The following is a 27,812-nucleotide window of genomic DNA, read 5'->3' as shown; positions in this document are numbered from 1 at the left end:
AGGGACCAATTAAGGAAAACTTACCCTTGTAACACAAATCTCCCCCCAGCCGTGTTTTCAAACTGATATCTTACTGAAGGGTTTAAGGATCAAATTGAAACAGACATATGAAAATTTAAATACTGCTCATACTCACCTTTTTCTCTGTAAAGCACCCAATTATCAAAATAAGCAGGCCCTTTAAATAATAATAATACAAATATATTAGTATAGTTGTTAGTTTAGTATTGGCTTAACAGGTAGTTACACTTTCATTGATTTTGAAAATGTAAAACAGAATCAACATATTAAATAATTTGTGCATACCTGGAATGAGTTCAATACAGAAAATAAGTAGTGAACTGCTTTAGCTCCAAATGTCTCAGGCAGGTCAAATATCATAGTAAGGAATCCCAGAGCCCATGTTAATCCAAATACTGGAGTCAGGATAATAACTGCTTTCATTATACTTTTCACAGCTTCCTTGTCATCTGCTTTATCTCCTTCTGATACAGAAGGTCTCAACAGCTTTAAAATGACCACAACCAAAGTAAAAGCATTGATGATAACAATGATTCCAACAGGTAGAACAAAAGCAAAAATGGATCCATTCATTCCCCCTTCATACGTTAGCCAGCAGGAATCTTTCCTGTAGTATTTATCAGGATGTAACATATATGTTCCAATCACAATGCATATTGGGCATAAGTAGCCAAGAGCAAATGAAAAAGATAGGTAAATTCTCTTTCTCAGTTGTTGAAAGAGGAAAATCATTTGGTGAAGGAGCATTATGCTTTGACAGAGCATCCAAAAAAACATCGCTAAGAAAAAAACATGCATGCCCATTGCTAGAGCTAAACAGACTTTACCACCACCCTTGTTACCTTGTAAAGAATTTGACAAAAAGCAGCAGTCTGCAATAAGCAGAGACAAAGAAATGTTAACCAGGGCTGTGTGTCGAAAATGGGAGATGTTTGACTTAACTACTGAATTCCATACTAAAAATTCAATTATGAGACAGAGCATAAGAGAACAAATGGACACACCCACTCCAACATAACCAATTTCTTCAAGCCAAGGTAAACTGATAGGGTATTTTGACATTAGCACAGAGAAAGATGTCAAGTGGTTACAAACACAAGATGAAGTGGCTGAGTTTGAATTTTTTCTGTCCCATTTGCAGCCTTTATCTGACCATCGTCCGCTTCCATCATTTGCTTCAAAATCCCAGTAAACACATATCATCTTATACTTTGAAGTTGTTTCATTTTGCAATTGAAATTGCATTTCTACTGTTTGTGGGTCTGCATCTACTAATGTGATGGATTGAATTACGCTGTTAACACTGAAGTCGTTCACTGTATTTTGGGGTAAAATTGAATTTAATGAAAAAAATGTTAAGACAAAAATTGTGGCTGCGGATTGAGTTTCTTTTGTTTTCAAAAAGTTAATTTTGACAGATGCACATGAAGAGTTTATTTCTGCTTCATTAACTGCTAGTATAGGAGTTCCTTTCAACTCAACATTGGTAAAATTAGAATAAAATGGTCCATTGTTTGCATGTGTCAGCTTTGCAAAGTTTTCGATAGACTGAAGGAAGTTAGGCGCTTTAGTTCCATCATTAGATTCTGTCCATGTTTTTTCCAGAGAAGGTTCCAAGAGACTGTTTGCATTATGGACATAGCTCTGCATGAGGTAAGAAAATGATAGTTAGCCATTGCACAATATACACTACACCAACAAAGAGATTATTTATATTAATTCTAAATTAAGTAATTATTTATACATGCAACAGCCTCTCTCTCTCTCTCTCTCTCTCTCTCTCTCTCTCTCTCTCTCTCTCTCTTCTCTCTCTCTCTCCTATATATATATCTATATATGCATGTATACTAAGCATCAGGTGATATAGACATATATATAGGTATAGTCCGATATTTGATTTTCGAAAAACAATTGGCTCAGATGTGCAAACTTCAAATTGAACTTACCATGCAATGCTTAAGCAAAGCGATGTTGGGCTTGGTTAGTACTTGGATGGGAGACCACCTGGGAATACTGAGTGCTGTAGGCTGCATGTTAAGCTCATATATATATATATATATATATATATTACATGGAATGTGATATAATGGTACAGTGATTACTTGAAAATTAGATCCACATTTTTATCACACACATTTTGGATTGAATTTGGGTATAATTAAAAAAATAATTAAAAAATAAGATAACATTATACAGCTGTTTAACCAATAGATACAACAGAGCTAAAATTCCCTACAACAGAGCTTAAAGCTTGGTGAAAAAACCAAACAGACTGTTCAGTAATACTTTATCCTTTAGAAAATGCACACACACTGGAAAGGTAAGGTCTAATAACATAGATTGCACAGATGGCTAAACAATGAAGTAATATATATATATATATATATATATATATATATATATATATATATATATATATATATATATATATATATATTGTATACAACTGAGCATTTTTGTGGTAGATTGTAGCTTTAATACAAAGCCTGCACTTCGTATGCTGGACAGCAGCTGTTTTTACTGCCACATTGTTTCCTCCTCTTAACAGCCTGTGACAGAGAATGGAGGAATTTGAACTGTAACTCCCTCCCACCCAGAAAGGGCCTGTGTAAAATGGGTGATATGCTTCCTCATAGATGGGCGAACTCGACGGTGGACAGAAACTAGAAGTTGGCCATCTTTGGGGAAGTGTGTAGCTGCAAGTGTTCTGAACTACTCCATTATGATCAACGACGGGGCAGGCAGTGATTGGATAAACCATGGTGGTGGGCTGATTGCAGGGAGGAGTTTGGTAGTACAAAGGGGATGCAGCTATATGAGTACCCCCCCTTATGCTTAAACAGGATTGACAGCCAGAGCCTTGTTTTGTTTTTGTCTGTTTATGTGTTGCAGCGGATTGAGGAGAGAAGCTGCCACCATGGAGCCAGCATGAACCCCTGCACAATAATCTTACTGCACAGCTCAGACATGCATCACGTCCCGTACATTTTCGTGCACGGAGGATTGTAGTTTTGGAGTGTACATTTGCGTTTGGGACTGTAACCTGCCGTGTACCCCATGATACCATCGTTGGTAGAAGGGCGGCTTATTATTTAGTTTTGAAAAAATAAACACAGATGTTTTAGAGAACAACACTGTCTGGACATTGACTTAATTCACACACCACTCACATCCTGCTACATCCTGGAACTGAAGGTCGAATCAGCGATGCCACTACCAAAGGTATAGATGGTGACGATGTCACTGGAGGATGATACCGAGTTGGTCCCCATTCTGATAAGGGAGGCCCAGATGACCTATCATGCCCTAACACACAAGGTTGCCCTGGACTATGACCATGTGAAGCAGGCCATACTCCAGCGACTGGATATCACGGTGGAGACGCACAGTTGCTTGTTCTTGGAATATCAGCAACCCTCAGGAGTCAGGCCCCAGCATAGTGATGCATCAGCTGGTGGATCAACTGACCCGGTGGCACTGCATCAGAACAACAGAAAAAATAATCGAACTGATTTGCATTGAACAGTTTGTGCAGATATTGTGGCTGGAAACCCAAAATTAGGTCAGCAGACATCGTTCCACCATGCCGGAGGCCACGGTCCCACTGGCTGAAAAATACGAGGACTTCCAGACCACCTCTCCGCTGCCTACGACACCAGCTCCCCTCTCCAGCAGACCCAGGACGGTGAGCCCAAGGACGTCATCAGCACGCATCCTTCAAACACGTATTGACACCTCCTCGAAATCCAGTGGGCGACCTCGCGCCACATCAATGGAAGCCAAGGTCAACCCCCAGGGGCCCCCTCCCCACCCAAGCCGGAAGCGGGGACACAGAGGCTCTGTGTGTTACCGGTGCCATGAAGCTGGTCACCTTAACGGGAATTGCACTTTCACAATGGAATGAGGCACGACCATGCATTATTTTGCACCGGAAACAGGCAAGTCCAGTGGTAATGATTCGGATGGGCCTTGTGCTGTTGATATATGGGTTGGTAATGTGAGCACCCACGAATTAGTGGACTTGGGATGCAGGCAAACCTTAATTGATGAAACTTTCTTGGTGGGGGTGTCTTGCTGGTCACAGGGCTCCGTGGTCATCTCATGTACCCATGGGGATAACGGCATATCCCATCACCAAAGTAGATGTGACCGTTGGCCATCAGGGAGGTTACTGAGGCCCCAGTGCTGAAGCTACAATAGGCCCGCACTATATCCTGAAATTCTGGAACCGGGATGTGGACCTAGTGTGGGACCAAAAAAAATGACCCCACGCTAGCTCACTTCTGTGGGGCAGGTTCAGTCTATCAAGGGGAAGGAGGTTGAAGGTAACCGGCTGCTGACATATCCTCACCTATCAGGTATTTTCGACGTGAGACCATGCAGTTGGCTCATGATGTCCCTTGTTAGGACATATATAGGAATGAATACTGGCTTGAATTTATTGGATGGAAGATTTTATTGAGGTGACAAGATATGTGGCGGGCTGTCCGGAATGCCAACAAGTAGCACCAAGGTGAGTTTGCCTGGCCCCACTGGACCCACTGCCCCTGGTTAATATCCCCTTTGAACACATTGCTGTGGATGTAGTAGGTCCATTGAGCCAGTCACCATAGTGAGATTAGATATTCCCAAAGGAATCTTGACTGATCAAGAAACAACTTTATGTCTCAAATCCGGTCCATTCACAGACGGGGAGACTGGTGGAATGCTTTAATCACACATTAAAAGAGATGCTGAAGCGGTTTGTCAATCAAGAGCAGAAACATTGGGCTAAACACCTTCCCTACCTAATGTTTGCACTGAGAAAGGTGTCTCAATGAGAAAGGTGTCTCTCAGTCAAGCCCGAGGTATCTTGGATTTTGTGAAAGAAGAATGGGAAGAGCAAAATAAAAGTTCTAAAAACATAGTTAAATATGTAATAATTTTGAGAGACTATAATTGGTTGGTCGTTTGGCACATGAAAACTTCAAACAGACACGGATTTGGACTTTTTGACCAGGTGATAAGGTACTGTTCATAATTCTCACTTCAGAATCTAAACTGTATGCTAAGTGGCAGGGACCATATGAGGTGATATGGGGAATTGGTAAACTATGAAATTAGGCTCACCGATCACCATAACGAAACCAAAATTTATCACATTAATTTACTAAAACCCTGGAAAGAAAGGGAGGCCTTGTTTATAGCTAATGACAGTATGGAAGAGGATTTACTCCACCAGCTATAGATAACATTCCGATGGGGGAACAGTTACTTCCTGATCAGAAGTGTGAGCTCCATGAGTTGGTGAAAAGGTTTGGTGATGTTTTTTCTGACCTGCCCAGTAGAACTAATATTATTAAACATGCTATTATTACTCCAGCAGGTGTCAAGGTCAGGGGGAGACCATACGAGATCCTGGAACATTTCGTTGTTGGTGTGCTGGGCTGTGTTGAATTGTGAGGTTGATTAAAATATTGTGTTAAGTATGCGGCTCTAGGCCTAAAGGATAGTATAACTTGGCAAACAGTGTCTTAGAATGCCAGTAGTTCTAAGTGCCAGCCTTCTAAGGGCGACACATCCAAGGGCAGTCTGAGGACAGGTGGAACAAAGATCTTTTCCAAATCCCTCCCAATGGCTACTTGATGCCTCATTCCTACTTTGACACCTAACGTCTGTGTCCACTGGACAAAGCGGGCTCACTCTTTCTCCACTCCCAGAATGAACTCTGGTAACTGCTGCATATACCGTTACTAACTCCTTCTCCCCTATGCTGCCTGCTATAAACTTGAAAATCTCTTTTTTCATTTGTCGTTTTCTGACTAACAAATCTCTGCTTCTCAGCAAACTTATAACAGATACCAATCTTGATCTTCTCTGTCAAGTGCATCTAGCCACCCCAAAGGGCTATTCCCTCTTTGACAAATCTTGCCTCACTGGCCGAGTTGGGCGCACTGCTGTTATCACTAATTCTGTGCTCGCTTCCTCAGTTCTTTCTTTCCCGCCTTTTCTTCATTTGACCATCATGCCATCAAGCTCCCCATCTCCCATGTCCCTCACCCTTGCTGTTATCTACTGTCCACCTAAAAATAACTCTGCTTTTATTGCCAAGTTTTAAGAATTCCTCTCTTGTCTGCACTTCTATTGACAAAATCCTACTCCTAGGTGACTTCAACATTCATGTTGACTTACCTTCCTCCACCTTCACCACGCTTCTGGCCTGTCTTGGGTTCTCAGTCTGTCAATGTCCCCACTCACACCCGAGGACACACCCTGGATCTACTCATCACCAAGGGTCTTGACCCCTCAAAACTCTCAGATATCTCTCTCTAACCATGTCTTAATCACTGCTTATATTAATATCCATGCTCCTTCCTCTGCTACTGATACTGTTATCTCCTTCCATTCCAAGAATCTGCTGAATCCTTTGAAACTCTCTGAATGTGTCTCTTCATCCCCCCTCTAACTGATACTCTCCCGTCCTCAGTTGACGATGTGGTGACCCTCTACAATACCACCTATACTCATATCATTGACACTGTTGCCCCGCTTACAACCAGAACCATCAAGAAAGATCGAAACTGCCCATGGTACACCCTTGAAATTCAATTGCTTAAGTCTGCCTGCTGCAAGCTTGAGCGCAAGTGGACTAATAGTTCACAGAGAGATCTGGAACAACCGTTTTGGTACCTACAGGCGTGTGCTCGCCGCTGTCAGGGTGAAGTGATTTTCTGAAATCATAACTATAGGACACGGTAAACCCAATTTTATCTTTAAGACCAATGATCAAATCCTACATCCAGCCACTGACAGATGCATCTCCCCTTCATTCTCTCCTTTGATGCCCACATCTCCTCTGTGGTCAAATCTTCCTTCTACTATCCTCTAAACATCTCCAAAGTCCATCCACACTTTTCCCTCACAGATACGGAGACACTGTCATGCATTTGTCTCCTTTTGACTCAACTACTACAACTCTCTTTATGGTGTTCTCCCGATACGCACCATAAACCAACTGCAGCTAGTTCAGAATGCTGCTGCCAGGATCCTTACCAGATGTAAAAAATGTGAACGTATCACCCTTGTCTTGCCCAGCTGTACTGGCTAGCTGCAAAGATCAGGATTACTTTCAAAACTCTCCTGCTCACCTACAATGCCCTTCATCACATAGGTCCTGAGTACCTCCTCAACCTTCTGACCTGCTATGTCTCTGCTCGCAAGCTGAGGTACTCTGACTCTGGCCTGCTTGTTATCCCCAAGCAAAAGTGCACTACACTTGGAGAACGCTTGTTTAGCTTCATGACTCCAACTCTTTGGAACTCTCTCCCAGCTTTGGTGCGTGATGCTCCCACCGTCGCTCGCTATAAATCAACTCTCAAGACCTACTTGTTCTCTTTTGCTTTCCATGCTCTTTAAGCCTGATATCTGCTATTAGCTGCTGTGTTGTTGCTACGATTTCATGTGTTATGATACTATATCATGTATTATACATTTTTCAATGTATTTAATGTATTATTGTGAAGGGTTCAGCCTGTCTATGTGTTTTTGTGTTGTTTAGAGTGGATGTGAGTGCGTGAGTTTGTGTGAGGAATGTGTAGAATGTGCCTGGACTAATGAGGTGTTAATGAATCAATTAGTCCAGGCACCTGTAAAAAAGGAGAGTGGTTGGGAGTGAAAGGACCTGTTTGGTAGCGGTGAGTGAGAGTGTGTTAGCTGTGTTTTTGCTAGTTGTTTATTAGTTATTGTTTCGATTGTTTTGTGTCTTTTTATTTGGCCATCATGCCCTTTTGTTTTGTGTGTTGATTATTATTTTATTAAAAATATTTCATTTGCTGTACTTTCTGACTCTGAGTCTCCTCACTTTGGCTACCCTGCCACAATTATGTTTGTTTGCTTTTTTTTTACTGTATTTCATGTATTATGCATTTTTCACTGTAGTGTATGATGCATTTCTCTGTATTTAAAGTATTATGGATTTTCTTGTTGTTATTGTATATTGTAAAGTGCTTTGTAATGGTGGTCCGCTTTGAAATAAAGATTGATTGATTGGATAGCCGCAGGGGTACAGTCAGCAAGGAGGTAGGGGATATGTTCGAGCTTGGAGTAATTGAGCCTTCCCGGAGTGAGTGGTGCAGTCTGATAGTGATGGTGCCTAAAAGGGACAGCTCCACTCGGTTCTGAGTGGACTTTAGAAAGGTCATTGCCATCTCCAAGTAGACAAACTCCTCGACTGACTGGGAAAGGCTCAGTTAATCTCAGCTTAGGCTATGACAAATGGATACTGGCAAATTCCACTAACTTAGAGCTTGCAAGAGAAATCTTCTTTCTATACCCCAGATGGCTTGTTCCATTTCCTGACCATGCCCTTTGGGTTGCATGGAGCCCCTGCCACCTTTCAGAGACTGTTGGACCAGGTTCTGGCACCCCACCTTCAGTATGCCGCTGTATACATTGATGATGTAGTGATTTTTAGCTCTACTGGGAAGGAGCATATAATTAGACTTTCGGACATCCTACAGGCGGCCAATCTGGGCAAGTGTGCATTTGTATATGTTTGCACTTTGATAAAAATAAAAAAAATGGTGACAATTTTATACCGCTTGAAATATTCACATCCCTTCCTGAAATAATACTACAGCCATGAGAGATGCTACTTTTGTCATAGCTCATGACATTTTACTTTTGGTTAAGAAAAAATTATTTGTTAGCATACCATTCCTTTTCAACTAGTACCATTCACATTAATTTATATTTAGCACACACACACACACACACACACACACACACACACACACACACACACACACACACACACACACACACACACATTCCTCTGAATGGGACCATGAAGAGAACATTCACACTTTATCAATCATGGGCTGGAGTCCAGATAAGTATCTGAATCTGAACTCATCTCAACATTAGACCTTGAGAAAGACTTCTAGTCAAAACATTTGTCATTTAAATTATTATGCCTCTATTTTAAAGGTTTCAGTAAAAAGGAAACTTACCGTCAAAACATCCTCTGAAAATGTGCTATTTGAATTCGATGAAGCAGAACTTATTAGTTTCAGAATATTCAACGATGCATTAAGAACTGCAGCTGAGATATTATTTTTGTCAGTATCTAGAAAGCCTTGTAACAGATCACTGACAAGTTGTTGTGGGTTTCCAATACCTGCTTCCAGTTGCTGTAATAAAGACAAATGACAATCATATATATGATCATTCAGCAAGGCATAATGGATATTTACATACTTTTAACAATTAATTACCATTATGTGGCTAATATTTTTTGTTTTTGTTTTAAAAAGTACCAATGTAGAGGTATGTATTCATTTAAAGGATGTTTAGGAAATACAAGTAAACAAGTATGTGAATAGATGTGCATACAGCATTTTGCCATTTTTAAATAATATTTTAATAAACTGTAATGTCAATCTGATAGTTTAAGGTAAATAAACAAGCAATGGGTAGTTCTTTATTATCCTTTGGTGAAATATATTAAATCAATAAAAGTTACCGAATTTGATGTAAAGACGTGTAATAGTCAGATGAAGGGTCTTGAGCTGCTTTTGTTTTTCTTTGTTCTAACATAGTTTGTTTTATTCAACTACAAAGTTTTGTCTGTATTGGAAATCGCATCGAATCAACATGAACCCTAAAAACATCAATGTTATGAAGAATAATAATTATTTATACAATCAGTGTATTCAGACTATTGTCTTGTCACGTGGCATATGTAAAGTCAAGAAAGATGATGGGAGGCATGCTGTATAGAATGTAACAAGCCGGGGTGAGTAACTGTAAAGTATGTTCTTTTGTATTCTGAATATAACTAAATATTTTAGACCATTAAGTTACTAGCCTTGTACCATACATACCACACAGGCCCATTTCACACCATATTTACCCTGATATCCCCTTCATTTAAAACATAAAAAAGGTATTTACATGTTTTTATATTCTTTTTCATGAATTGAAGAATTTTAAATTCTTGTTTTAAAATTCTTGTTTTGAATTTTAAATTCGGTGTTTTAAACCAGGGGTCTCCAATCCTGGTCCTGGAGGCAGTGTTGCCAGATTGAGCAGGTTCATGGCCAATTGAGCTATTATTTTTTTAATTGTGTGTGAAAAAATGGCTTTTGGTGGATAGCTAATTTGTGTGCTAGTTTTGGGCATTTGTGGGGGTATCACATTTAGATATATTTTGAATGGTTTTAAAATTTTACCTGTATTTTAAAACAAAATACAAAGGTATATACACTTATCACTGTTTATCACTTGATTTGTTTGTTTAAACCTTTTTTTAACAAAAGAGCTTTGTAAAAATTTACCTTTGCCCTTTGAAGTATTTCATATAATTTTTGGTCGATGCAGTCTTCCACTGCTTTTTCCCACGTGCTTCCTTCACATTTCCGTGTTCTTGTCCCCACTTCAGTAGGTAAACACTGCAGAACTGCCACTTTACCACTTTTGCTTAATGGCCAATCTCCATCTTCTGGACAAACATTATCACCACCTGGAATTTTGAGGGAAGCAACATCAAATCAATGTTTATGATATTCAATTGAAAGGTTGTTGTCACACAGTCCTCAGTTTAATGTTTTCATTTGAATATGTATGCTTTGGTATTTACAGTTTGAATCATGTCTTATGGGAGCGATGAGATTTGGATATTGAATCCCTTACTGCAGGGATTTCAGTTCATGACATCACTGTTTCAGAGAAAATAAGTTATATTAGTAATGGAATCAGCATAGATAGTATGATATTGATTTACTTCTTTCATAGTTTGAGTGATGTGGACTAAGCTTTGGACACAGAGGTTGCAATTTCCCTGATGCGATCGAGTACAAATTATATATATACACACACACACACACACACACACACACACACAGTATATACAAATTCTAATCCTATTTTTCGGTTTATTATATAATGAATATCCTCCGCAGCAGTTATTCCAGCTAGGATAACTGTAGCCGCAGTCAATTATCTAGCTGGAATTATCGCTGTATCGGACCTTGGTGCTTAAAACTTACTTTTTAGGAAACTATCCCTGTTAGCTTCAGTTAAACGATTTTAATCAAATCCTTAAATTAAAATTAGTCCAGTAAATATGTTAAGAAGAAAACTTACTTTTAATAATTGAAATGTTTATGTCTTGTGATTTCACTTGCCCCATAGTGTTTTTATATGAACACGTTACAGTAATATCCTTGAGAGTAACAGTAGCACAATTGACTGTTAATCTATAGACTGATGTATAGGCGTCTGAAAAGATAAAATAGACTTAGTTACACAATAACCTAAAAAAACAGTAAAAGGACATTGATCTTGATATGAATTATCTCCAAATTCCTCTGGCTTTTTCAGGACATGCAATTATTCATCTAAATTTAGCCTATTTACACTAACTGCTTCACATGTTATATTTGATATTGTATGTTTTCAACTGAAAGCCTTTCAATTTAGCCCCAGAATAAAATAACCCCCAATTTTACCCAAACACAAACCTCTGCTGCTAAAACTACCTTCCACATTAATCCTCAATACAGTACTTTTAAAAAACAAATTAAAATGAACCCCAGGACCAGGAGATAGTCAAGAGAAAAATATTTGCACACAGCATACTCTCAGAAGAGGCTACACAGCTGCTGAAGTGATCTGAAGAAGACAGCCATGGAGTTTTCACTGCTCCACTCGCACAGGCAAAAGGTAGCAGCTGGTTGTGTTTCGTTATGTTATGTTAATACATGCACAGAGGTGATTGCAATACAGTCAGCCAGACTGTCAATTTCAGTGTTGTTCTGACAAGTTATTTACAAGTTATTAATTCTAAGTTTTACATTTTGTGTAGGTATGTGTCTTTTAGAGTTAAGTCATGTTTATTCATTATGTTTAACTTGGGTATGAATGTGCTTTTCTAGTCGTTTTAATGCAGTATTGTCCAAGTTTAGAATTCTCTCATTATACACGGCTGACCCTAAGACGGGGGGGGGGGGGGGGGGGGGGGGGGGGGGCTTGCATTAAAAGACAAAATGGACGCACCATGCTGCATTGCACATGGCTGACCCTGAGACTGGGGGAGGTATTTCAAAAGACAAGATTGAATCGCCCTGCTGCATGTAGCACGTGGCGGACCATAAGGTCAGAGAGCTCCGCTCCCTTTCCCAGAGAGGTAGCATGTGGTAGGGTCGCCGTGTGTAATAAGAGACGACTATGAGCTAATACAGAAACTTTGACTGCCCGACTTGGGGGGGGGAGGGTGGGGGGGGTGGGGGGTGGATCAACAATTGCTTACAAAGGTATACGTATCAAACATTTCATCTCTTTTGAACTGATTCTGTGGATATCTTTATTTTCCGATACAAACATAGACTGAGCTGTACTGAGGCCAGGTCCAAAGCTATCTTGTAACCTATGCTTATATGATTGTATTGGAGGAATACTTTTCTTTTATATGAGGTGTTTTTGAATAAAAAAAAAAATTGTCATCTTTGTCCACTACAAAAAAGTACAAATATGATAGATTTAAGATTATGGAATAAAGAAAACCAGGAATCTGTGGTACCTGGGGGCCAAAATGCTGAAACAGCAAGAGTTCTGGTTGCTGCTGGTCCATCAAGAATTAACCAGGCCCCTCAATGTCCAGCCAATAAGAACCACACAGTTAAATAAATGCTGCTAATGTATGGAGTTGCGTAGAACTAAAAGTAGTACTAAATATTAGTAAATGGTAAATACAGTGGGACTGCATGTATATATGTAATACCTTTGCTCTGAAAATCCAGTGAAAAAAAATGGTGGTGTTATTTGCAGGTTTCTCATAGCATTCTAAATGTATTCTTTGTTAAACTTTACAAATGTAAGCTTTGATTTTAATTGTGTGTTTGTTACCTTTTGAAAAAAGTTGGGAGTAATTTACACAGGAGTAAAAATATTAAGAATATGAATTGGGTAATGGAAAGGTTAAAATTATTTGATGAATCCAAAAAACTATACTACAGTAAATCTGACCATTTAAAACACAAGCTTCATACTGCAGACTATGGGACTTCATATAACATACAGTACACACAGGTTATGTACAATTATGTACCATAGACATATACATTGAAAGCAATAAGCAAGAAAACTTGTATTTAATAAGGAGTCTTACCTTCAGCGACTGTCAGATTTGAAATTGTATTATTCCATGTCACTGTATAAGTCTCATTGCTCTTTTTGACACTGCAAGTTGAATTTACTTGAATTAGTCCGTTCATCCTGCAATCAGGGAATTGTGGGCTTGCAACACCCACAATAGAATCCGGTAAGAGGGCTACATTAAGGGTTTTAACTCCTTTGTGTGTTATTGAACCTTGCGAAAACTCACAGGTGTAGATACCTAGGAAAACATATTTCAACAGGCAAAAAAACCCAGAAATGACTTTTAACAATACCTCCAGTTTCATATAAAAACAACTACAGATCTTTGTTTCTGTTACATTTGTTCAGCCCCCAAATAATTAAAATGCAGTTCTGCTGATATGTACCGGTGCATAACGACAGAGGACACTGTGCTTTTGATCTATTTTTGTTTTCTTCTTTTCTCCAGTACTAGCTTCAAATGTCATTCTAATTGCTTTTTACATTTCCCTCACTTCTTTTCAGGATCTGAATGTTTTAGTATACGAGTATGCATGCCCATTTGTCTATTTTATGATCATTTGTAATTATTCTGAATGGTCTTGGTTCTGTTCCTCCAATATTTAGTTGTTATCATTTTATACCTGTCTTTACTTTGATTGACCAAAGAATCGGTCTTCTTTATTATTCTGTTCAAATCATGTGACAATGTGACATTTGAATTCTGCAAGCTCATCTAGCATGTACTTACTTGTGAAGGAAACTGTACTTGATCACTGAGGCCCATTTATGTATTCTCCTTTTATAAATTATCAAATTCTATGTGAATAATTTGTTTATTTCTCAAACTCTATTATAATCTCACGAGAGGACATACTGGATGTACAGTGATCCTCTTGACAGAATACATGGTATAAAAAATAATATTTTAAAAGTGGAATTATAACTTTTAAAATGAACGTAAATATTCATTCCCTAGGCATATTTTAAATGCTACAATGGGTGATTATAAAGTCACTTTGAATTGAATGAGGTCATCTTTTATTGAGTGTTGTATGTCCCTTTGAATATTCTACCTTCTTTATGATGGAACACCTCCTCAAAACTAATGGAGGGCATAAACTGTACCAATTACATACATCTAGGTTACAGTACTACACATCACCCTGTTTGACCTGTGGTCGTATTTTACCTCGCTCAGCTGCTTGGTTTATTTTTTTTTCACAGTAACTTTAAATTTACTCACACTAAGAGAATATCATGGCCAATCCATTCCATAGCTAAGTATTTTGCATTGAAGAGTAATACAAATGTATACATACCTCCCCAGCTTTCACCGGTGCTCAAAATGGTAATGCTGTAAGTTGGTCCTATAGAACCAAATTCCACTCCGTTTCCTGGTACAACTTCCAGTAATTTGCCGTTTTGACTCAAGAACCATTTTGGGTTCACTGTATTGTCCTCCAGAGTACAACTTATTACAACCTGAACTCCAGATTTAACAGTCTTTCCATTTCCTTCCTTGATGGTGATTTTAACAATTCCTAATTCAAGGGTTACATGGTAAATATATGAATAATGTATTTGTTAGGTTCAGTACTAATATTCATCTTCATTCTTATTAAGATCACTTTATCTTTTCTTACTTCACTTATTGCCTTTATCAGATTATATCTCCTTAGCAAGTGCTTATAATTTTTTATGCCATGAAAAGCTACTTTGCTCTTTGGATTGAAGACATTGATGTACAAAGGTTGGGAGATACCCACCCAGCATGTTTCTGCCGGGGAAGTGGAAGGTTGGAAACCAGTATGTGAGGCAAGGTCTTTTCATCCTGATAGTATACCACTATTGTACAGTACTGTAGCTCTACCTTTCCCTCAGGGGCACCAGATGAGAGCTGCATGCAATCAAGCAGAATGGCACCAATGGAATAAAAGTATGACAGGCAAGGCTATTTTGTCATTGTAGTTTACTACTGGTGTAATTTGAACTATATTTTTAATGCTTTAACAAGCCACGCTTTAAAAATCGTCTCATTTGGGAGAGGTGTTGGTTAAAATGAGAACATTTTCCTCATTCAGAAATGCAATAAAATACATTCAAAAGCCTATAATAAATATGGGTTATTACATAGGGTATTTTTTTACTGTCAGTTGTAAAGAAAGACGATTCCTTACATTGTAGTTCAACTGGTGCAACATAGAGTCCGGCTTGTCAGCATAAAAAAGACTTTCGAAAATGTCTAATATTCTGCAATTACAACAGCAGTACAGCTCTAAAGGGGTTGATATAAGAAATCATATTCTTTACATATTCTCTGGGTCTCTAAAAAGAAAGCATTTTTTTGGTGTACAAAAGGCATGTTTATCCTGTTGCAGGCATCTGTTTCTGATATTATTTACTCACTAGGTTTGCTGCATGCAGCGTTCTCAGCTATATCTGCTTGAAGGGGAATTTAATGATTTTAAAAATAATAGATCTCCTAAATGATGTATTTCCAGTCGGTGGGATTGACATTGGATTGAGCTTCTTTTTTAACTAGTGGGCTCTTGTAGCATTAGGTCTTGGTCTTACAAGACGGATGTATTGATGGAAAATACTTCTTCCAATAGAATCAACAATTCCAGTTCTTTGTTAATCTAGAATCCACAATTTTCTTTAAACAACTAATGTCTGCCTTTATGAAAAAAAAAAACAGACCTGCCTAACTTCTGGATTTTTCCTGGACTCTGGGTCTCTGGGTTCTGTCAACAATCTCCAGGAGGATTCCAATTTAAATATAGTCCCTGCCTGCTAGCGCTATGTGGCAAAGTGCCCCACCCCTGTGTGTATTTTGTGTTGTATGTTGTGTGTTAATTTTGGTGTATAGTCATTGGTACATGGGATATAAACGGGTCTGTGTATTTGGGCACGAGGCTTGCACAGCATTTCACGTGCAAGTAAAATATAATAATATGTGAGCACAGGGAATTGCACTTTATTAATTCACATGCAGTTGTACCGCGACTCCAATTGAATGATTGATTAGCAATCGAGTCTCGGTACAGCTTGCATGTCTGAAAGTTATGCAGTTGTCTGTTTATGACTTTTCCTAAATACATGCATTAAATACCCTGACGGCATTTGAAAGGCAGGATCGGATCACCAAAATAAGGAAGTTATAATCCTGCCCACCTAGAACCGCCAAAGCAGTCATTTTGACTAACTTTTACAATACATGTTTTTATTTTGAATGTAGCCTACAATATTCTATTATTACAAAATAACACCTTTTATTTTTAATTGTTCATTTACACTGAACAAAAATATAAACACAACAGTGTTTAGTGTACAAGTGTTGGTCCCATGTTTCATGAGCTGAAATAAAAGATCCCAGAAATGTTCCGTACACACAAAAATATTATTCCTCCCAAATTTTGTCGCGTGGGCGAGAGGTTTGGAATGCTCTGGATCGATGTGTACAACACCGTGTTCCAGTTCCCGCCAATATCCAGCAACTTCGTACAGCCATTGAAGAGGAGTGGGACAACATTTCACAGGCCACAATCAACAGCCTAATCAATTCTATGCGAAGGAGATGTGTCTCGCTGCATGAGGCAAATGGTGGTCACACCAGATACTTACTGGTTTTCAGATCCAAGCCCCTACCTTTTTTTTTTTTAAAGTATCTGTGACAAACAGATGCATATGGAAGTGACAGCGAGTGGGAGAAGTACAGGCGTGGAAAAGTACAGAGAAGTTTAGAAGCAGTAAGGAGAAATTGCATCTCGAATTGCTTTAATCAGAAAACAGAGGACACTGGGGAAACACAGCAGCAGCTCAAAGTCAAACAGCCGCATGTGTTTTTCTGATAACAAACAAGCTGAAACTCGGAGCAGCTGATTCAAATTCAGCGCCGTTCTGAGACACGGGCGAGGGGAGGAGCCAACAGCACAGCAGAACAATGCAGTTAAACGAGGCAGTCTTCCCAGCGACAGCGAGTGGGAGAAGTACAGGCGTGGAAAAGTACAGAACAGTTTAGAAGCAGTTTGAAAGCAGGTTGACGGCTGCAGAAGAAACTAAACTTCAAAAAAAAAAAACCCTCAACATGGTCTTCAAGCCAGTAATCTGTGACACCTGCTTGATGTGGGAAATCCGAGAAAACCCAGCGGAGCTAAACCAAGTGTGCGTAAAGTGCCGCGCGATCCAGGATTTGCATAAACTAGTAAGTATGCTAGAAATGGAGCTGGAAGAAGTGAGACAGCAACAGGATCTTGAGGAACTGGTGCACCCACAATTCATGGAAGTCTGCATCACCCCTAACAGACTGAAAGCCACCAGGGAGATAGAAGGTCAGAACAGCTGGGTTCAGGTAGGCAGAAGTAGAGAAAAAAAGAAACTTCGTCAAACACAACCACCAGAAATCGAAACAACCAACAAATTTGAGTCACTTCAGAATTTTGATGAGCAGAACCAACAACAAGAGAATGAAAGGAACAACATCCAGGACCCTATTGACAGTGGTGACCAGACAGCAAAAAGAAGGGAGGTCATGATTGTTGGGGACTCCATATTGAGAAACACAGCAAGTTCAATTCGCAGTTTGGACCCCCTTACTACAACAGTGTGCTGCCTTCCGGGAGCCTCGGTCAAGCACATCACTGAGAACGTGGACAGGCTCCTAGAACGAACAGGAGACGACCCGGTAGTAGTCGTCCACATCGGTACAAACAACATTGGAAGAGACAGACCAAAATCCCTGCAAAACAAATTCAGAGAGCTAGGAAGGAAATTAAAAGAGAAAACCAAAACTGTGGTATTTTCTGGTATACTACCGGCACCTTGCAAAGGACCATATGGACAGCTGGAAATAATTAATCAAAACGCATGGCTGAAGACGTGGTGCACACGGGAAGGCTTCACCTATCTTGATCATTGGACCACATTCTACAACGAGGACTATCTGTATAGACGGGATGGACTGCACTTAAATAACAAGGGAACCAGTCTACTTGGAGAAAAGATCCTCGAGCAGGTTCAGAAGCATTTAAACTAGAAAGGAAGGGGGGAGAAATCAACAAAAAAACAGAAGGGAGACCGCATCAAAACAAGAACAACAACTCAGGTAAGACAACCATTAAATGTATTTATCTAAATGCTAGAAGTATCAGAAACAAAATTCTAGAACTTGAAGCTACTGCACTAACAGGTAACTATGATGTGATAGGTGTTACAGAAACGTGGTTGTCTGAGAGTGATGGGGACGAATATAATATTTGTGGGTATACACTGTATAGGAAAGACAGGCAGGACAGAAGAGGAGGAGGGGTAGCGCTATACATAAGAAACAGTCTTGAAGCCCAGGTGTTAAACCTGGACAAAGAAAATAAAACCGAATCAATATGGGTCAGAATAACGGACAAAAATTCAAAGGGCATAATAATAGGAGCATGCTATAGACCGCCAGATTCAGACGGTGAGCACAATAATCTGTTATACAATGACATTAGAAATGCGTGTAGCAAAGGAGAAGCCATACTAATGGGGGATTTCAACTTCCCCCAAATAAAATGGGAAAACCCGGTGGGTAGCACGAAGGATGAAATAGAAATGGTGGAAATGACAAATGACTGCTTCCTAACACAATTTGTCAAGACACCGACTAGAGGGGAGGCATGCCTTGATTTAGTCTTTTCAAATAACAAAGATAGAATAACTAAAACAGAGGTCAGAGAACCACTGGCAAACTCAGACCACAACATGGTCTCATTTGAAGTGTTTTTTAAAACCCCAAAAGTAATGACTAAAGCTAAGGTTTACAATTTTAGAAAAGCAAACTATGAAGGTATGAAACAGAGACTAACAGAAGTAGATTGGAGTAAAATAGAGAAAACACCCACAGAAGAAGGATGGTTGTTCTTCAAAAATGTAGTATTAGAGGCGCAAAACAATTACATCCCTAAAGTAGACAAATCTAAATGTAAAACTAAATTGCCAAAATGGTTTAATAGATCAATTTAAAAAAATATTCAGCGAAAAAAGGCACTTTACAGAGCATTAAAAAAGGACCAAAAAGAAAGTACGCAGAAAGAGTACACAGAACTGCAAACGCAAGTCAAAAAGGAAGTTAGAAAGGCCAAGAGAGAAATAGAAATGAACATTGCTAAGGGAGCTAAAACCAATTCCAAAATGTTTTTCCAATATTACAACAGCAAGAGAACATTCAAAGAGGAGATTAAATGTGTAAGAGATACAAATGGCTAAATCGTAGATGAAGAAAAAAATAGCAAATATATTAAATGATTACTTTTCACAAGTTTTTACAAAGGAATATACTGACAACATGCCCCACATGTCATCCAGTTCCTATGCCGTTTTAAATAACTTTAGCATAACTGAGGCAGAAGTGTTAAAGGGACTAGAAGCTCTTAAAATAAACAAATCCCCTGGGCCGGATGAGATCCTCCCAGTAGTACTCAAAGAAATGAAAGAAGTAATTTAAAAAACGCTAACCAAGATCATGCAGCAGTCTCTTGACACAGGGGTGGTACCGACAGACTGGAAAATTGCAAAAAACAGAACTAAACCAGGTAACTACAGACCAGTAAGCCTGACTTCTATTATATGCAAACTTATGGCAACTATAATAAGATCCAAAATGGAAAATTACCGTTATGGTAACAGGGTCCTGGGGGGCAGTCAACATGGTTTTAGGAAAGGGAGATTGTGTCTAACTAACTTGCTTGATTTTTTTGAGGATGCAACATCGATAATGGATAATTGCAAAGCATATGACATGGTTTATTTAGATTTCCAGAAAGCTTTTGACAAAGTCCCGCACAAAAGATTAATTCTCAAACTGAACGCAGTAGGGATTCAAGGAAACACATGTACATGGATTAGGGAGTGGTTAACATGTAGAAAACAGAAAGTACTGATTAGAGGAAAAACCTCAGAATGGACTGTGGTAACCAGTGGTGTACCACAGGGATCAGTATTAGGTCCTCTGCTATTCCTAATCTACATTAATGATTTAGATTCTGGTATAGTAAGCAAACTTGTTAAATTTGCAGACGACACAAAAGTAGGAGGAGTGGCAAACACTATTGTAGCAGCAAAGGTCATTCAAAATGATCTAGACAAGATTCAGAACTGGGCAGACACATGGCAAATGACATTTAATAGAGAAAAGTGTAAGGTACTGCACGCAGGAAAGAAAAATTTACATTATAAATATCATATGGGAGATACTGAAATTGGAGAAGGAATCTATGAAAAAGACCTAGGAGTTTTTGTTGACTCAGAAATGTCTTCATCTAGACAATGTGGGGAAGCTATAAAAAAGGCTAACAAGATGCTCGGATACATTGTGAAAAGTGTTGAATTTAAATCAAGGGAAGTAATGTTAAAACTGTACAATGCACTAGTAAGACCTCATCTTGAATATTGTGTGCAGTTCTGGTCACCTCGCTATAAAAAAGATATTGCTGCTCTAGAAAGAGTGCAAAGAAGAGCGACCAGAATTATTCCGGGCTTAAAAGGCATGTCATATGCAGACAGGCTAAAAGAATTGAATCTGTTCAGTCTTGAACAAAGAAGACTATGTGGCGACCTAATTCAAGCATTCAAAATTCTAAAAGGTATTGACAGTGTCGACCCAAGGGACTTTTTCAGCCTGAAAAAAGAAACAAGGACCAGGGGTCACAAATGGAGATTAGACAAAGGGGCATTCAGAACAGAAAATAGGAGACACTTTTTTACACAGAGAATTGTGAGGGTCTGGAATCAACTCCCCAGTAATGTTGTTGAAGCTGACACCCTGGGATCCTTCAAGAAGCTGCTTGATGAGATTCTAGGATCAATAAGCTATTAATAACCAAACGAGCAAGATGGGCCGAATGGCCTCCTCTCGTTTGTAAACTTTCTTATGTTCTTATGTTCTTAAGTATTCCCAGTCATGTGAAATCCATAGATTAGGGCCTAATGAATTTATTTCAATTGACTGATTTCCTTATATGAACTGTAACTCAGTAAAATCTTTGAAATTGTTGCATGTTGCGTTTATATTTTTGTTCAGTGTAATTACAGCTTTTTGACTGTGCAGTTGTTTGATATGATGTGCTTGAATAAAACTTTTGAGTTGTATTTGATATTTTGTCTTTCATTTTAATATTGATGATGTTTAAAATGTAATGGTTATAATGACTGCCGATGCTGGTTTTAGGTATGAGTATAACCGCAGCAGTTCTAGTGTTAATGGGCACCTGCAACAAACAATGATAGCAGAGATCTCTATTAAGCCGTCCATTCAGAGAAGAGGGATGCAGTTACAGGGAGAGGCATTAAGGAAGCTCGCTAACACTTCGCTTCCCAAACTGAGTGGGGGTGAGAGGTGTCAGTGTTTGAAAGCTGTTACTTTTATACTTGGATTCTTGCTTTTGAATCCCCAGGGCTGCAATATGGTGGTAGGAAATTGAAATAAACAGAGAATATGTGATGACTTGTTAAAAATTGTAATAACCACAAATCCAGACTTAAACTTTCAAAGCTATTGTTGTGGACTCTGACATTGCCATCCCAATTGTGTAAACTGTCAGAGGAGGGGGTGGAGCTAGACAAAGACTTGGATTATTATTATTATTATTATTATTATTATTATTATTATTATTATTATTATTATTATTATTATTAAGCAGATGCCTTTATCCAAAACGACTTACAGAGACATGATAACCCCTAATTTTGGTGCGTACCAAACCATTTCTGCTGGTACTCATGTGAGAACCTAATGTTAAAAGTTATGTGAACTCCTGGCTATTCTTGATGTCCAAAATCTCATGCTTCAGCTGAACGCGCTAGATTGAAGATTAAACATACAGTAGTCTCAGCCTATAGGAACACCTCCTAAGAGAACACTTCATCTAAGGGAACACCCTTGAGGTCAAACAGATTTTTCCCATTGTAAATGCTCCAACTAAAGGAACAGGAAATTCGCTTAAAAGAACACCTTCTTGGCACCAACAGTGTATTCTGATTTCCATACAAAATGGAATGCTAACAAAGGGCAAAATGTGCCACTGTTTCTCTTTCTATAAAAAGGTCAAAATTGTTTGAGCTCTTGAAAAAAACCTGAATCAGACATAAGTCACAAACAATTTAATGTTTCCTGTTCTGGTGAGTTGCTTGACCATTCTGTTAAATTATGTGCATGCCTGGTATATTGCTGCTGCATTTTTTAACATGTATAGGTTTGCTGTGTAAATTTAGTTTGACATTTAGTTTATTAACATTAGTTTGTCTGTTACCTTATTATTATAACATACACAAGTAATACATATGTATTTATTTATTTATTGATTCGTATTGTGGCTGGTGGCTAACTCCATCTGCTTGCTTCCCAAGGAGTGTTCTCTTAGCCTGAGACTACTGTACTTGTTGTTATTAGGACTGTTGCTATGACCTAAATTGTTTACAAGAGTATGTCAAAAGTATTCGTATGCATAAAAATAATTTGTACTTGTAATTACAGGTACAAATCAGAAATACAATTACACCTCAAAAATACGAGTACAACTCAAAAAAAATTACGAGTACAAATCAAAAATACAAGTATGGCTTGAAAAGTTACGATGCTTCCAGCACCTTGCATTGCTGATAGAAGGGAAGGAGTGGCTGCATGTTGGTGAAATGTGTAGGTGGATTTTCCAACGCGGGAATATGGCACAAAGTCGTCCAACGAAGGACAGTCTCAGTAGCAGCAAAGATGTTCTATACACACAAGATAGCACTATGTAACACAATTTTTGTTCCTGGGTAGTAAGTGTTATTTCCTAATTGCTTATGCCTCAAAAGTATAGAAAATGGCTATTATTCCCCACAAACTTTGCTTTTGTGACCAGGACAGTGATATTTCAAAGTATCGCTATTTCCAATGGGAAAACAGGCAAATGTGTGTCTTTTCGTTCACATAAAGTCAGAAAAAAAAACAACATATGAATCCAAATTAACATGTATTTATATTAAAATAATACAAAACTGACTACAAAAGATTTAGAAGCGAGTAGTTCTTCGAGATTTACGATGAAACTGTAAATATATATGTTTGGTGTTGGTGTTTGGTGTTTGGTGTTTCCTGAATTTTCTAAATCCAGTGAAGGCATCGCCCAGCCTGGGAACCTTAATTTTTGTAAGTTTTGTGTTTAAATCCCTTTGTTTTGGCCCTTGTGCCCTTTTATTTTTGTGTTTATTTATAATAAAAGTATATATTTTTTTGAACTGCAGTCTGTCTCTGGGTCTCTACCCACTCAGCAGCCTGTCACATCCGCTTTGAAAATTCCACCTACACATTTCACCAACATGCACGCAGTCTACCCAGCTTGTAATTTTGTGATTTGTACTTGTAACTTTTTGAGTCGTAGTCATAACATTGTGATTTGTACCCGTAGCTTTTCTTGAGTTGTACTCATATTTTTGTAGCTGTAATTTTCTGAATTGTATTTTTTATGCATACAAATATTTTTGACAGTGATCTCTCTCCGTACAATAGGTCCTTAAGTATCTCTCTTTAATTCATAGATTACTCAGTAAGGATCAACATGTTACAGAACACCCTGCAAAGTTTCAAGAGACATTATCCTTCCTGCATGCCGTATTGTCTGTATCACAGTTGATATTTTTAAACATATTACCACATCTTTATTTTTTGATCTACATATGATGGGTCATAAATCAACTTGGCAATACATTTCTCAACATTTACCTGGGGGCAGGAGAAAAAAATGGTCTTCTACAGATTTCAGTGTACACAAATTATGCTCCCTCCGGCAACAATACTGGTTTTCTGTTTGCACAATAAGCCACTAATTTTAGTCAGAGAACCAGCATTGTTGCAGGAGGGAGAATGAACTAGATACACTGGGATATTTAAAAGACAAAGCATTTTTTTCAGGCAACTGCTTTCCGAATAAAAATGTTGAAAAAAAGTAATCCCCTTGTTTATATATACCCCCTTTCCCCTCCCATGGGAATAAGTCAAATAAAAAAAATTCACATGTTGCTGATTCACAGATTAAACAATACTAATGTAAAATGTAAACGTATTTAATCAGCAATACGTACCTGTTGTGTTTACTGTCATATTGCCATTCAATGAACTAGAGGCATTCTTCACTTTTTCTTGAAGCATCTTATTGGTAAAAGGTACGTTCGTGAACATTACAAATTCAACAATAATGCTTCCTTTGCTTGAATAGAATTGTTTTGTTTATATAAAAAAATGAAAACAAAAAATATTGTTAGAAACAAGAAGGAACAACATATGCATTCATATATATATATATATATATATATATATATATATATATATATATATATATATATATATATATATTTACCTGAAGCCAAAGATTTTCACACAGTCAAATTCATTCAGATCACTGAAATGTATCTTCAACTGAAACACAAAAAAAGTGACATGTACATTATTGTTTACAATAGAAAACTACTTTGGAACCTTTATTTACATAATCACATACATCCCATGAATTTAAAATGTAAACCTTCTTAAAGGTAGAATGAAAAAGGTTTCAAAAAGATTAATATCTTCCACATGTATCATTGATGTTACTTGGTTTCCAATTATTGCCTTTTTGATCACATCATTGAGACTTATTTTTAAGCAAGGTTCATAGTCACAATCCTTGCTGCTGAAGACCATTTCAAGCTGTGTTAGTTCAATATCAAGCAAGGATTTTTTGCTCTGTTAATATGAAACTTAACAGACTTAACTAGATTATACATTGTGATGATGTGATTTGAACAGAAACAACACTACTACTGGAAACTAGGCATGTGCTGAGGAACGTGTACAAACAAATAATTGTAAGAGTCATTTTGCCAGCCTCCTAATCGACATGCAAATAGCAGCAGAGGATGCTGGGAGAGGGAATATTTGTGAGGGAAGCTGTTGATTGTTGTTGTGTTTTGTTATGGATTATTGTAAAGTGCATTTACTATTACTGTGATATAACCTGTAACTGTTGAACCTTCCTCTATTGTTTTAGTTTGTTGTGTGAATGTCACTTGAGAGGTGGGGTAGTGCTCTGGTGTGGGGAAGGACTGTCTTTGTTTTAGTGGTGGAGTGTGTGGACGGTGCTTCTTATTAGCTGCCTATTAAACCGCATTGTATCTGAAAGCCTTGGTGTGTGTCTCCACTGATTTCGTGCTGGCTACAGTATGTAAAAAAATGCATTGCATCAGCTCCTGGCTCCAATAATGCAGTGATGACTGTCAATCAAGTCTATAGATAAAAAATAAATCCACGGGGGATAAGGAGGGACCATCAGCAGCAGCTTCAGAGCAGAGCAGAGCTGCTGTCAGCAAATTCTTACACCCACTATGCTTTCCATTTGATTTTGTATGTCTTGTAAACACTTGAGCCTGCTTTTTTTCCCCTTTTTATAAATTTGGAAACACCAATTGTTTTACCCCCGATTTCCTTCCGAAACCGGGCTCACCACTGCAACGCCTGCACTAACCCGGGAGAGACGAAGACCAGCACTTGCATCCTCTGAGATCCGTGCCATCAGCCATCCGCCTTTTCTTTCACACTGACAGGTATGAGCTGAACCACTCAAGAACAGTCCTCCTCACACTCTACTCTTTCAAGGTGTTCCAAATGAATCTGATGGTCGATAGTGTCAAACGCAGCTGTAATGTTTAAAAGAACTGAAAGTGACAGAGCACCGTCATCAGCATTGAGAAAAGAACCCTGACCAGCGCGGTTTCAGTGCTATGAAAGGTTCTAAAGCCAGACTGGAATTCATCCATGACATTGCTTTGTGAGAGATGTAAGAGTAGCTGATTAGCAAAAACACACTCAAATATTTTAGCTAAAAAAGGGAGATTGGAAATAAGATGAAAATTAGTAGAGTAGTGTAGGCTTAAGGCGCAATGTCTTGTTTAGGTGAAGTAGGAAAAGAACCCGTAAGAAGTGATAAATTGATTATATTAGTGATAGCATGAGACATAATTCCAGCACAACACTGTAGGGCCATGGTTCAATAGCACAGGTAGAGTCCCGAGCCTTACTGATCAACCCACATACATCTAAGGAAGAGACAGGCGAGAAATCAGAAAGATTAGCAGAGACAGGAGAGTACGACAATACATAAGTAGCAGGGGTACAGAAAGGTTGGTGAACCATTGGAATAGACTGCCAGACAGAGTTATTGAAGCAGAGCTATCGGATCCTTCAAGAATAGACTAGATGCTGTCATGCACAATACTGTATAACCCTCTCTGTGACGATAATAAGACCCTTAGCTGGCCGCCTGGAAGGAGGGTGATCTGTTTAGCCATGGATTCCCAGAGGTTTCATTTTCTCTACTAACTTGGTAGGGTTTTGTTTTTTCCTCTCTTGAGTGCTAATATGTTTTTATGTTCTATAATTCCAAGCCCTGAGAAATTAAAAGGTCTAAGGTATGCCGTGAGTATGGGCAGGGGAAAAAAAATAGTAAACCTTGAGCCATAAGGAAGAGGGAGAATCAACATGAATATTGAAAACCCTGTAACAGAGAAAGAATGAATATTGGTTATCAATCTCCCTCCTGACCTGTGAAGGCGCTGTGTAAAGGGAACAGTGTGCCCTGGACTGGATGGTCTGACAATTAATTCCAGGGAAAGGTGGAAGTCGGCCATCTAGAAAGTGGGCGGAGCTACGGTACACCAAGTCACTGCCCCAGGGGAAGCGATGTGGCAACAGCGGATTGGAGGAAAAACGGTTGCACTCGCTAACCAAGGGGGCGTGACTGATGGTAGAAAAGGGGACGTGGCTAAGGGATCTGTTCCTTTTTAATGGTTTTTGAGCGAACCGCTAAAGGAGAACTAAAATTGTACCATGAGTGTTTAGTGTTTGTTTGTTTTGTCATGTCTAGTTACACCTGTTTCTTTATTAGACGGCTACACTTACCGGGAGCTGTCGCTTAAGGCCAGCACAAACACGGATAACACATGTAAACAAATACATTGTATTTCACCACTTGCATGTTAGCACTCACTCTGAACTTGTGATCGTGTGTATCTATATGTGTGTGTTTATACTGTGTTTATTATTTCGGGGACTGTAACCCGTTGTTTGGAACAGTGCAATACACATTGCTGTGTATTGCCTGGGATTATTCTTTGTGGTCGCCAGACCGGGATTACAAAAATAAACGTCTGTTTGGATAGTGAAATTTGTTGTCTGTCTTCTGTTTCGTAATCACATCACCTGTACACCTGTGCACTGCAAACCACTTTACCACATCCCCGTAATGAAAACTACCTGCACCAATGCAGAATAGAGTGGAAAAATGAGAAAAGTCACAAAGGTGAGGGGAATTTAAGAGTAAGCTGCTCAAACAAAGAAAAATCCTTGAATGAAATCTCTAAGAATGTGATTTGTAAATAAGTGCCAGGCCCCCACCCTGACCTTGTATACACGGTTTTGTTAAAAAAGAGTAACCCTCAGGATTAGTTGATTGAATGGGGAGGAGATCGTGAGGAGGGTGCCAGGTTTCTGTAAGACTTAACAAATCAAGCGAGTTATCAGTGATCAAGATAAAACAGCGTCTTGTTTAGGTGAAGTAGGAACAGAACCCGTAAGAAGTGATAAATTGATTATGTTAGTGATAGCAGGCAAAAGAATTCCAGCG

General features: G+C 38.7%; 1 protein-coding gene across 1 annotated transcript; it reads right to left on the bottom strand.

The window, feature by feature from the left end:
- Positions 1 to 69: 69 nt before the first annotated feature.
- LOC121317508 (adhesion G-protein coupled receptor F3-like) lies at positions 70 to 24,568 on the bottom strand. Its single transcript, XM_041253515.1, has 9 exons — positions 24,513 to 24,568; positions 24,238 to 24,362; positions 14,460 to 14,681; positions 13,169 to 13,396; positions 11,146 to 11,280; positions 10,338 to 10,522; positions 9,012 to 9,191; positions 307 to 1,665; positions 70 to 178 (listed from the first exon to the last, which is right to left on the bottom strand). Exons 2-9 carry the CDS (start codon positions 24,332 to 24,334, stop codon positions 116 to 118), a joined length of 2,469 nt encoding a protein of 822 aa, XP_041109449.1. The 5' UTR covers positions 24,335 to 24,362; positions 24,513 to 24,568; the 3' UTR covers positions 70 to 115.
- Positions 24,569 to 27,812: the final 3,244 nt, after the last annotated feature.

The sequence above is a fragment of the Polyodon spathula genome, chromosome 6 (genome assembly GCF_017654505.1).
Source record: "Polyodon spathula isolate WHYD16114869_AA chromosome 6, ASM1765450v1, whole genome shotgun sequence".
NCBI lineage: Eukaryota > Metazoa > Chordata > Actinopteri > Acipenseriformes > Polyodontidae > Polyodon > Polyodon spathula.
Note: the sequence above shows the minus strand (reverse complement) of the source record. Positions and strands in the feature narration are given on the sequence as shown.

Excerpts from the sequence above, each read along its gene's own strand:
- LOC121317508 (XM_041253515.1), bottom strand. The coding sequence starts at position 24,334 with ATGTTCACGAACGTACCTTTTACCAATAAGATGCTTCAAGAAAAAGTG. Across the intron at positions 11,281-13,168 it reads AAATCTGACAGTCGCTGAAG|ACGCCTATACATCAGTCTAT; the intron begins GTAAGACTCCTT and ends TTATCTTTTCAG. Across the intron at positions 10,523-11,145 it reads AAACATTTCAATTATTAAAA|GTGGTGATAATGTTTGTCCA; the intron begins GTAAGTTTTCTT and ends TCAAAATTCCAG.